Raw genomic sequence first — 13,665 nt, 5'->3', positions numbered from 1 at the left:
ACTCTGATCCTGGAATATGGATTACAACATAGGTAGGTTTGGAATTGACAATGCTGTCTTCCCAAAATTTGTATTACTCATCAAATCTACAAGCATAGTTAGAATTACCTAGTCTGTTTTTCCTACCCTCCTGCATCTGCACAGTGAAATGCTGTTGGAAATATAAATAATCTGATGTGGACAAAACATCAAATAACTGACCTGACCATTGGTTCTGACTTCTAGGTGATGCCATTTTTTGTCTGCTATGTTCAGATGACTTGGAAACTGCAGCATCACAACACCTGAGCCATGGCTCATCTTCAGCACAGGAATACCACCAGAGAGTTCTAATCCAACATGAACAAGAAATTAAATTCAGCTACAAGAATGTTTCCATTTTGGATATATTAGCAGTAAGTAAATGTACTGATTTAATGGTTATTGCTAGCTACATAAAGTGGGGCTCCCTACAGAAATAACGAATTATATTCTATGACTTCTATTATGCAGAAATACTCATTCAATATAGTATTTCTTTTTATACTTTAGATTGTGCCACTTCCTGTCAAAGCACTGAAACTAATTCCTGATAAGAAATCTGCAGTTTTATAATGCTCTAAAACAATTAACACATGTAGGTTTTGGTCCCTCCCATCTTCTACTCAAATTTACAACTGCAAAACAAAGCAAAAAAGAGGTAAATCATTAACAATATCCAACAACATTACCTTTCAATTAATTAGGAAAACATAAAATGCCAACCACACTGTGCATCTTGTATATTAATTCACAACAAGTAAGCAGTAGTAACCTTTTAAATACGTGTCAACATAAAGCAATGAGTTCTACTTGTGCATAAATTGTCTTACAGTGGCACGCTGGGGCTGGATTCATCCATCAAATCATTACCTGTTTAAAAAAAAGTGCAAAAATGCCCCGAGACTGAAAGCAGTTTAAGTGGATTTATTTTCTCAGCAAACTAGATAAGAATGACTTGGAACTAAGACTGCATTAATCAGGTAATACCTATCTTCAAAGTACCTAAATTCCTTTATAGCACTACAGTTTTCCTAGGGGGATTATTTTTTTATATTTATATTAATCTGTCTATTTTGCTTCCCCCTTGCTTTCTACAACTCTGCGATGGACTTAAAGCCATAGGTGCAGGCTACAAAAATAGACATCAAAGAATACAGACCTATTAGGAAATGCTTCAAAATATTTTCAAACCAGAAAATAAATTATTTCATAAGATGGAAAGACAGAATTCGTACTCTACTACACTGGTTTTTTTTTTTAACACACTTCTGCAGAAATACCTATTGCAATGAAGTTTTCTGTACTCCCAGGTTCTGGATTTGATAAAGGACCACTGTATAGTAAAAGTCCATCTGGAACCACGGTAATAAACTCTAGAGAGAGTGAGCTTTCAAAACAAGGCCTGATGGGACGAAACCATGCATAACCATTTCCATGGAAACTGTGCTTAGTCTGCTGGCAGTCTGGTCCATGAAAAGAAGCAGGACAAAGACATCTGAAAGAGCACAAACACAAAAAATAGTCAAAATTCCCCAATGCTCAACTGTTTTTTGGTTTTATATGCAACAAATGTAGCACTTAAATCCCAGTAAAAAAACAGCAGTGAAACCATATAGATGTTAGCAGGGTATCAGTGGTGCTTGGCAATTATTTAAATACTTTAAAAGTACAAAGCATATTTATCCACCATGCTATCTCCATCAAAAAAAAGTATTTTTGAGGCCACGTTTTTGAGAGCAATGAATTACCTCCCTAAATAAGTAACACAGAATATCAAACATCAGTTGATCAATTTATTACAGAGCAAACTCAGGGAGGTTAATCCCTAGCTAGAATAAACCAGTATAATTTCACTAAAGGAATATTGGTGCGTGCCAGGTGATGCTACAACAAAGTTTCTTAGCTAATGTTTTCTAAGCTCCTTATTACCCATTGTTTAAACTACATTTCACTACCCCTACATCCCTGCTGCTACCACTGCTATTTACCTTTATTATTACCCTTCTGGAAAAGAAAAAGAAGGAGAAGAAAAAAAACCCAACCCACCAAACAACAGAGCACACTTTCCATTCCTCCATGCTGGATTAGGTAGTCTTAAAAAAATGACACATTTTAATTGTACCACTGTTCTTTCCCCAGGGTTTTCTTTCTTACTCACACACTATTTCCATTGCTTTCAGGACTACAGCACCATTATTGGGCCATTAGTAAACACCTTGTTGTCATTAGGTTTACACTCCAGTGCACTCATGTTTTTTGTTGTTTCTCCTTCAGTCAGAAGTACATTTTTTTTTTAGACCTGTATCTTGTAAGCTCCACTCGACACTTTAAAAATAGAAGAAAAGAAAAAGTAAGAGAATCTGCAGTACAAGTTCCCTCACCTGTAACCATTCAAAGTGTCAATACACATCCCACCATTGAGACAGGGGCTTCGAGGGTAGGAGGAACAAGACTGATGAACTCGGTCCTTAGCTGAACAGCTGCAGATGGCATTGATGGTGGTTGTTACTGAGACAAACGATACGCTTCCAGCATCCATCACTGTTGGGATGTCACTCACAGCAAGGTCGTTTGTACAACTGTTGCCCTCACTACAATTTGCACTCTTACATTCATCTACATCGATCTGTGAAACGTTCAATTGTAAAGCTGACTGGATCTAGGAGAAAATACAGTTTAACACATCATCAGTCTCATCCTAATGAATGCTTTTACTTACTCCTTAATTTCTGAAAAATCTAAGCCATCATAGACTTAACTGAATGCTTTCGTTTCTTGAGTATTAATTAGTAACATCCCTGACCATACAGGCAAGCAAAATGATTTGACAAATATTGGGAAAAAAAAAGAAAAAATTTACAGTAGCAGTATTTCCTAAAAACTTAATCATTGACACGACTGACTGTGAACATGTTAAATCTGTACTGGCCTACTAACATTATTTCCAAGGACCAAAGCTCTGAGAGCAGTGATACTCCACCTTCCAAGCTCTGTCGCCTGCACCACGCTTCTCTGCACCCTGATAGCAACAGGCATGTTTTAGCTCAAACTAGAATAAAAATTCTTCCTCGTGAGTTATACCCAGATATTATTTCTTACACTCTCTCACACATAAGGATACAGACACGGGAAAATGCAGGGATGAGCTGCATTCAATAATGATGTCCATAAACAGTGGCCTGACAAGACAGCAGTTAGAATTCAGTCTACTGATTCGTGCTGCATAAACCTAAAATTAATGTCAAACTGCCCAAAACAAAATTCAGTCAATTCAGCATACTGGATACTGTGCTCTATTCTACATTAATCTTTGCTAGTCCATTCTTCTTATCATTAATTGGGGTTGCACCTGAAGGCCCAAATACCCAAGGAAAGAGAAGAGCCTCACTGTATATATAGCTCTTGTGAGGTACTAACAGTGTGTCTGCAGTTTGCAACCTCTACTGCAAACAGCCCAACGCAGAGCTAGCAGAAAGCACAAAGAAGGGAAGCAAGCTGTTCACAGCAAGCCTGAGGACAGGAACAGGGCTGCCATGATTTCAGACCTTTTGTACTTCTGCCAGTAGCCTACGCACCAGACTACGTTATCACCATGTTTGTTCCCTGGCACAACAGATTTCTTCCTTCTGCTTGTCTGGGGATTTTGCATAGGTGTCTACAAAGCTTCAGAATTTGATTTGTATTTGTCGATTCAAACACATTAAAATGATGTGTATTTAGCGCCCAAATCTGAATACAAGAGACCTCACTGCTCTCACAGTGGTATATGCTGAGGTATACAAATTTAAAATTAAACATTAGATCAGACTTAAATGATAAAATATATGACAAGTATCTTAAAAATAAGCTTTGAAAAGATCAAAAATACATAAATACTAAAGTGCTGCTATTTTTTTTACCTGTGCAGTCATCTCCATTCACCACTATAAGAAATTTCACCTTTCTAATCAATTGTCAGTATATCCTCAAATATCATAACATGTATTGAAAAACATGTCCCCAAAGGCATAAAATATACTTTATAATGACATGATGCATCCTGTCAATGCAGTTTCATGTCTGCTGCCCACATCTATCACCATTAGTGGAGAGTCTATAATGCACATTTAGACAGCTATCTAATACTGTTATAGAAAAACACAGTATATATAAACAACCTTGGCTCCTTAAGAGTATTAGGATGGATTATTTTTCTGCTAAGTAAAACTAGTTGTTGAAAAGCTATATCCCAAGGAGGTAATACAAACATATTATTTATTTAGTGATCCAATGAATAATTCCAGTGCTAATTACTTATTTTCTATATTTATAGTCAAACACGTGTACAAAAACTACTGGAGAAATTCTCCAGCTATGACTGGTTTTCTGTAAACTCTCGGTGATTACTCACTAGAGCTATTCATTAAATATTGAAAAGTGATATATAATTAATTCCAACATATTTTTTGTTAAAATATGTGAAGCATCCCCTTGTTAACACTGAAGAATTCACCTATCACATATTATGGCACAGAATATTTGAAAACTATGCAACTTTCTATATTATTGTTGCAGTAATTCATTAAATATGCAAAAGAAGCAGTCGTTATGCTTCATGAATACTATCTGTTTCTGGTATTTCCTACTTGGTCACTCTGAAGAGTCTCATAATCCACACAACTATTTAAGATACAGTAAGATGTAAGCAGGTGGTAAGTCAAGATATTCCTGTGTGGTTCCCATATTGACACAAATTGAAAGTGCTGTTTTCTCTGCAGGAAAAATCCTCCAGAAGATGTACCACGTATTAAACCCAAATACACCCCCATAGCCACAGATGACACATCAGGAAGCGCTGCCTTGTCCAGGGCAAGTTACAAGCCACGCAGTGGCATCTTGCCTTTGTGCAAGGCAGCAGCTCTAGTGTCTATTCAGCAGCACTTGCAGGATTGCAGCAAAGCCAAAATCTGGAGGACTACAAAAGATAAAAGTGGGGCCAAGATAGACTGTGTCTGGGTAACTGAGTTAGAGGGTGTGCAGGATCTGGTAAGAGAGTAGGACAGTTAGGGAACACCAGGAAGGGGAAGAAAACATCTTGCATTCAAAAACTATTTTCCCCTTCTAACAGTAAAAAAAAGTTGGGGGAGGGTGTCACTTTGCATTTAAAGTTGTCTTTTTGCGAGTTAAATACAATCACAAAATTGGTTGTCTCCACCTCACTTATCTGTTATAACTGTTCTTCTAACGTGCATATTCCTTCCAGCAGGACTTTTTCTATGGAGTGTCATCTCTTTGTACAGCAGAATTTCCATCTCAGTGGCATCAAATCTCTACTGTAAGTGTCTAACCACAAGCTGATGATTTGGGTTCCATCGGCATCTGGAATGTCCAAAAAGCTGTCACTTTCAAGACATTCTCTGTACTACAGTACCACTTTGGCTTCTAGGGATTCTTCTGATTTCATATTCAAAAGTCTGATGGATTACACAATGAAATACTGACTGGAGAAAACACAGGCAACTGTACCATGATGGGAACAGAGAACCATCTTTCTGCGACTAAAAAGTGGTTATATTTATTGAACCAGAAGTTAGTACAACCATATAATGATTGTATGTATGGGATAAGGAGAAGGGAGAGAGTTTGAATTAAGCACTTGCTTGACAAGCATTTTTGTCCTGAGTGAAGCAGAAAAACTTTATCTGTAGATCCAGCATATTTTTCCACTGAGGTTTGGGATATATACCCTGCAAACTCAGTATTTGGGTGAATTACATAGATGCATGATAACCCTAGAGAATATACCTCATTTTTAAATGCTGCCATCTCAGCATGCAGTTTCTCAGGTCTGTAATACGCTGAGCTGTCATGGACTGCAAATCTTACATCTGTCTGCTTTCCATCAATGTTCATCACACTGAAGACAATGATATCACTAAGCTTAGCAGGTAACATCTTTGCTAGTAATTTCTTGAACTTCCCATGTCTCGTTTTGCCATGTTCATCTCTCCTTATGAAGTCCTCTGCTGTGACATCTGAGTTTGGGATTCAAAAACAGATAAACATGAAATACCGGGAGACCACAGGTTAATTTCTCAATTTCTTTCTTACTTAACAATATGGAAGAATACCAGAAAGCGCCCTACAGCAGTAAATCAAGTATTGATATAATAATACCTACATCACATAATCATTGTTATAGAAGCAGCTGATCTAAACTCTCACCAGCAAATAAAACTAACCTGATAGACGCACAGTGGCTGAGTTTTGTATGGCTTCATTTTCCAGCTCTTTGACATGGATTTGTACTGTAGATATAACATCAGGACAAACTCCATCAGAAACTCTAACTTTTAAGTTGTATATTCCTTGAGGAGTGTTATCCATCATCGCCAAAGAACCAGTCCTCTGATTTAATCTGAAAGATCTAGACATAAACCTTCAATTAGGAAATCTTAATAAACCAAAATTGAGCACTTACTTTATACATTAACATAATTCAGAAGACTTTAAATGTTACTATGAAGGTTAGAGGATCAAATCTTATGGGAATTAGCAAACAACCTCAGAAAAACACCAGAAACACCTTAATTCAGAAATGACAATCTGCAGAGTTTATAAAAAGATGTTTCTGCCACTCCCAAATCCCTAGAGTTTCCCAAACTTTAATAAAAGCGGCATATAGTTGAACCACAAGGTTCAACATAGTGATCATGGGCAGGTCTATGAGACAAGTAATAGAAAGCGACAAAACCACACAAAGTCATTCCAGATTCTCATTTATCCATTTGGAACATGATATGGTCTGTATGAAACCTCTGATATCATCTTCATTTGCCACCTCAAAGGGACACTAATCAGTAATTCTGGAAAAATTCCATGACCACTATTATGGATCAGTAACCTCTTAATATGGAAACAGGCCCAGGGGCTGCTGACAGACAGAAAGTCAGTCTTTAATTTTGGGCTACATAAAGCTTTTAAACTCTTATTCACGGCAGAGACAAAAATTCACATTCATTTTCCATCCATTTTCTGTATTTCAAACAGCATACAATTATGTTATATGCCATCTCACTTTATGATATGAACAAATAATGTATAAGTAGGAATTAAGGATCCAATTCAACATTTCAATTAACAGAAAAAACTCCACTAATCTGAGTCATGGTTTTCGCATGCAGTTGTAAATTCCGCCATCAAAGGAGATCACCAAATTCCCTTCCGCTTTTGATGAAATGACTCCATTCTGCCCTTTTCAATTTGGGATTTGTACTCCATCAACTCTAACATTTGAGAGCAAGTATTAAAAAATCTGCCTATTTTTAAATTGGATATTACAGAATGTACATTTTAAAATTAATTAATTATGATATCTGACTAAAAATCAACATAATGGTGTGATCCTCCATTCTCTTGGAAAAAATATTCCATGCATTAGTTTCTTAATACCTAGTTACCCAAGTAAAAAAGAAAAAGAGCATTCAGATGGTACATTCCTTAATACACTCAATAACCCTATCTTTACACACATCCTGAACACAGAAATACATAGTGAGTAAAATAATTACAGAAGCATAAATATTACTCATTTTGACACAAATACAATCCTCACTTGAGCAGTTTTCCTTCAGAGAGAAAGGTTTTATTGTCCCAGTCATCTTGATCTGGCGCAAACACTTTCCCAAGCACTGTTGTTGACCATTTTCCTATTGAAATAAATTACAATAAATCTGCATTTAATTTTTGCTTTTCAGTGCACTTTATATTCTGCCATATTCATTACTGCATTTATTATTTTCAGATGCCTGCTCAATTTGGTGACGGTTATGACCCAAGATTCTTAAAATAATGCATAGTCTGTCATATGATTTCTGCCTGTTCTGGAAACGCAAGTACACTATGGATGTCACATGAAAGAAGAAAAGCTGCAAACAACACAAACCAACAACAGAATGATACATAAATACAAATCCATATAAAATTCTCAGATAAAAAAAAAATAAAAATAAAAAAAATCACCACATCAGGAGCTAATCCCCAAATGTTTCATTGCTACTGTATTACTTCAAACGGCACACAAGTGGAATCCAGCAAAAGAAGGAGAGCATCTTGTGGAGTGCAGCTGGGAGAGAAGGACGTGACTGAGAAAAGGATATGGGCAAGAAGCCATCAAGCTGTGCCAGTTCTTGGCCCTTTTTTCAGGCCCCTGTGGGCTGTCACAGAAGTGGAACATCCAAGCAGATGTTCTAAAATAGCAAAAGGAGCAACTCCAGGGAAGACGACCTTTGAATTCCACAGCCAAGATCCAGCAACATGGGAAATTTTTAAAGTTCAAATCTGAAGCCAATCCATCCTAAAAATTTCATTCTCTCATTTCTGCGGTAGGATCTAGTCACCACTTTTTCTAATTTAGGCATAATGAATTCAGCAAAAATAACTCAGTTCAAAAATACCTTCTGTAGATTAACTTTCCCTAATATTTATCAGAAATTCTACTATTGTGATGATAACTGAGATATAGCCAAGTCTATCTGGAATGGAGTATTTGGGGAAAGGTGTAATAAACTATGCTTAATAAGGGCCACCAGGACTAGTTTAAGGTCAAGTTTTACAGGTAATTTCAGGAAATTCAAGACAAATTTTAGAAAATATTATTAAACTGTTCATCCTCTGCTAAACCACTCTGATGAGAAAATGTAAAGCATTCACGTAATGGATTCATTGCTCTGATCTCTCCCACTACAATTTTAAACCTCACTTATTGCACCCCGAAGTCACTTACTGCACCCCAAAGATTCTTCTTTTCCTAAAAACCACTGACCCAGCTTTCTCTTGGATCCTTTCTTGCCAGCAGAAAACCTCCCTCCTCAAGATTTCTATGCTGCTCAGCCACACAGCAGCTGTCACAGTGGAGGTGGGACTGGTCTACAATTTCTCCACACGGCTCATCTATGAACCTCTGTTTCTCTAAGTTCCTTCAGTTCTGCCATTCTCATCTCCAGATCTCTCAGCATCAGATACTTTCCAAATCATGTGTGCACACAAAAAACTTTTCCTCTGTGTAGATGAAAACTAGAGAATGGAAAATAGATTTTATTGGTTTATAAAACCACTGCTTTTTCTGCAAGTGCAATATATACTTGTTTGCAGCTAACAATTTTTTGATAGATGATCTTTACATGTTAAAGTCTGAGCTTTGCAAATATACTTTACTCATTCCTCTTTCTTTAGTAGTTTACAGAACTGGAGTTTCAGTTTCAAAATGTGTAAGCCATTTAAAAAAATAAATTAAGAACTGCAAGAAAGAAATTAGTTGTAAAACTGTGCTATATTCATGAATCTGATATAATGTACAGATAGCACTTACCTTTGTAACTGTACACATAGACTTCCTTATGGCCAGATTCGTGGCAGTTGTCATTTTCATCACCAATTGTTATAGTTAGGGTGTTTGTAGAGCTCATAGCTGGAATCCCACTATCTGTTATAACTATTGGCAGATGAAATACCTTCTGCTTTTCTCTGTCAAAGGACCTCAAAGCAGTTACAGTTGCTGTGTTATTTCTGTTGTCAGTAAGAGAAAAATCCAAAGAATTCTGATAATCTGGTGGCAATGAAAATGTGAAGGGTGGCCCATTTTCCTCACTGTCCGGATCAAATGCATGAAGCAGTTTTGATGTATGGTTCATATACACTATTTCAGGCTTCAGTATATTTTCCCAAACTACAGGCATGTATGGCACCTCAAACCTTGGTCCATTGTCATTAACATCAAGCAAGTTAACCAAAACTGTAACGCTTCCAGTGCGGGCAGGTGTCCCTCGATCTGAAGCTTGTACAATTAAACTGTATTTTTGAATGACTTCACGATCTAGTGTGTTTGCCACAATGACGTGACCATATTGGTCAACTGCAAACTGTCTCATAGGATCTGAATCTGACTTTATAGAATATATAATGTTCCCATTCAAACCAGAATCTTTGTCTGTAGCTCTCACTGTAGTTACTGTAGTACCTACAGGCATGTTTTCAAAGAAAGGACTTGTCTGCATAAACTGAGAACGGAAAACCGGGCTGTGGTCATTAGAGTCTTGAACTTCAATCAGGCACACTGCAACACTAGAAAAATCAAGATCTTCCACTGTAATAGTAAGATTAAACTGCCTTTCATGTGCATTCTCAAAATCCAATTTTTTTTTCAGTCGAATAGTGGCACATTGCCATTCTTTGTCATTCTCAATATAAAACTTCTCATCTGGGTCTCCCGCAATGATACTGAATATTAAGTCAGCATTTTCCCCAGCATCTGCATCTGTAGCACACACTTGCAGAACTTCTGAGTCGACGGCACTTTTTTCAGGAATTATTGCCTGCCACACCTTTTTTGTGAACTTAGGTACATGATCATTGACATCTGCAATCCAGATAGTGGCGGTGCCAGTTCCTGTTAGCCCTCCCCCATCTCTTGCTTCAACAGTAAGAAAATAATTTTCAGTCCTTTCTCTGTCCAGCATTCCCCCCGCTACATGGATTGTACCAGTACTGGGATTGATATTAAACATGTCAGTACCAAACTCATTTTTTACATTCTCTGTTATCCTGTAAGTTAGGACAGCATTAAGACCTACATTTGGATCATCATGATCAACTGCGCCCATTTCCATGACTAATGTGTCTGCAGGAGAATTTTCAAAGACATTCCCGTTGCAATCATCAGGCATGCATGTGAACATGGGTGCATTGTCATTTATATCCCACACATTAATAATTACATCAGCAAATCCCGTAAGTCCTCCTCCACCTTCATCAGTAGCCAATACAACAAATCTCCACAGTGCTCTCTCTTCCCGATCCAGCATCTTGTGTGAGTAAATGCTGCCCGTTTTCTCATCTATTGTGAAAATATCAGCTGCACCATGCCCATGCAATGAGTATCTCAAATCTCCTTCATCCACATTACTATCAGGATCATTTGCCATAACCTACAAAAGTTTTGAAAGCAAAGACATAGAAATTATAAAATAAGCAATGATTGCATTATATCCTATATGCTGCTACAGTCTAAAGGAGTCCAAGCAGAAGTATGTGACAGGCTATTAATACGTGCGTGCCAGCTGAACACCAAATGAGAGGTGGCTGAGAGACAGTTCAGAGTAGGTAAATATGCTTTGCACTACAATAACAATGTAGATATTCTAATACTAAAATAATATATTTTTTTCATATTTGTTGAGTTAATTTAACTATGTTATTCTGATAGCTACTTTAAAATGTTAATGATTTGATTTTTAGGATCACAAATGATCCATCCTGTTTAGCCTACTTACTATCTTTGTAACTATTTTTCTACAAAAGTCCATTTCCCTTCTTCCACTGACAAAAAAAAACTTAGCAAAACTAAATTTCATTAATATATCTGTGCTGAATTATTATAACATAATTGCACCAGAGTAAACTGTGTTCTTTCATTCAAATATTATAATATCTAAAACTGCATACACTACCTGAAGTACAAAGACTGGTAACCCATCCAGTTCCTCAATAATACTTCCATAGTATTCGTTGATAGAGAAAACTGGAGTCTCATCATTTTTATTCATGACATTGATGATGATAACTGCATAATCTTCCCATTTCCCATCAGAGGCCAACAAGTGAATCTCATACATTTTTGTTTCTTCATAATCCAGTGGTTGGGCAATAAAAATGGCTCCTGTTTCTGGTTCTACACCAAGTACTCCTCCTGTGTTTCCAGCTGTGATCTGATACCGTAATTTAGCATTTGATCCTGTCAATTACCAACAGTGTCAGAAAACACACACTTCTTGAAGCAGATTGAAACCTGGGATGTTAAGATGAAGTACAAATCATACCGTAACTGATTTTTGGTATTATAGTTTTGTGGTCTTTTAAAATGTGCAGCTATGTCAGATTACTTATCAGCATTTTCAATTCTGGTATGTCCAATCATAATTTGCGTCTAACTATAAAATATGTCTTTGCAGTGAAGTATTAATTCTACTTTTACTTATGATCCCTCAAATTCACTGAAGGATCAATATGACTGGCCAAGGCTATGGGACCAAAAAGACGAATTCTTGTTTCCTAACATCCAGCATGTAAGAATGAGTTATCATAAAATACTTCATATTGTAGAACCATTCTGCACTCATTTATGCATAGACCTTACCAACAAACAGGATAATTACGTATCAAGCCAGAAGAGATTGTCCTAACAGAAGTTCTCAAAATTTCAGAGATGGTACCAGTTTGCTAATGGTTGTAGATCAAGTGAAGACTTTTAGCCTTTCTGCAAGCTCTACCTTCACATTACCATTCTTCTCTTCTTCCCTTCTTTCATAGCTACACCTTTAATCATTTACTTCATTAAGAGGACAGAAATAAAGTGCCATATATCCATCATATCCATAGAGTAGATTTACAGGCAGCCTAAGTAACAACCTAAAAGTTCCTTGAGTAGGTAAATTCCTCTTCAGTCCAACTTAGCCACATTTGCCTCAACCTCCTTGAGTAGGTGAGGAATCAAATGCAGTCAGGATGTACTTCCACTTGACATACTGAGAGAACAGTTCTTTGGGACTTGGGCAACAAAAAAGTATGGTTTCATCATACAGCAAAGTCAAATTAGTAATGTACCATGGCTAAAAGATGGAAGCCTGTACCGTTCCCTCTCTCATTTACAAGCATTGGTTACGTAGTTATTTTTATGACTTATGGCTGAATTCCTGACTGATTTGTAGATAAAGCAATATCGCAAAGACTCATCATATGCGTTTAGGAAGTCTAGATTCAAATATGAGAATATGTACCTAAAAAACCAAACCAAACCCAAACCAATAATACAACTATATTATACTGTCCATAGAGAAAGCGAACGAATCTCACTGAAATCAGGTCCAATTCATTCTAGTTAACCAGGACATTTTTATTGGTGCACATTTGTAAGAAAATGATATGATCTATAATAAATTTATATTTACTGGCACAGAAATCATTCCCCATCATCCCACATTAATGCATTACCTCCCGAAATAAGAGTTATTTGACTTATGTCTCATGCTCCATTATGAACTAATGTTCATGCCCGATCCGTTCACACTTAAAGAAGTTTTAAAATCTATCAAGAAAAAGACACCTTCCTTTCTAACACCACTAAATATGTCTTGGTGTGCTGAAATTAACTCATTAATATTTTAGACACAGCTATGGGGAATTCCAGTACTTTACCTTCATCTTCATCATTAGCACTGACTGTAATGATAGTCGAGCCCACATCCTGGTCTTCATCCACATTTACTTCATAGACACTCTGAGCAAAGACAGGCTTGTTATCATTCACATCACTGATAAAAACACGCACGTAGGCCGTGTCTAGAGAGACAAGAAACAAGAGATTAAAATACTCAGCTGTGCCACTTCTGTCAGCTACAATTCCTTAAACTGTCTAGCTGCACATTAAATGAAGACGAATATGCAGACAATACAGAAACAAACCCTTAGGGTTGTGGACAATATATATATACACCAACATTACTCAAAAGCATTTGGATATCAAATGAATGTCACATCCAATTTGTTTAAACAGATAATATGTGAATAATTGATGCCTAATATGGCAATTGTACAGTTTTCAGTCATAAC

The 13,665-nt window shown here is 36.8% G+C and overlaps 1 protein-coding gene across 1 annotated transcript; it reads right to left on the bottom strand.

The window, feature by feature from the left end:
• Nucleotides 1–9,335: 9,335 nt before the first annotated feature.
• Nucleotides 9,336–13,395, bottom strand: LOC104168163 (putative neural-cadherin 2; the record flags this gene model as incomplete). The annotated part of the gene is made up of 3 exons (XM_009708645.1): nt 9,336–10,985; nt 11,508–11,791; nt 13,252–13,395. Coding segments are annotated over 3 exons (2,078 nt in total), but the record flags the coding sequence as incomplete, so codon positions are not given.
• Nucleotides 13,396–13,665: the final 270 nt, after the last annotated feature.

Source organism: Cariama cristata, unplaced genomic scaffold (genome assembly GCF_000690535.1).
Source record: "Cariama cristata isolate BGI_N322 unplaced genomic scaffold, ASM69053v1 scaffold42899, whole genome shotgun sequence".
NCBI classification, from domain to species: Eukaryota; Metazoa; Chordata; class Aves; order Cariamiformes; family Cariamidae; genus Cariama; species Cariama cristata.
Note: the sequence above shows the minus strand (reverse complement) of the source record. Positions and strands in the feature narration are given on the sequence as shown.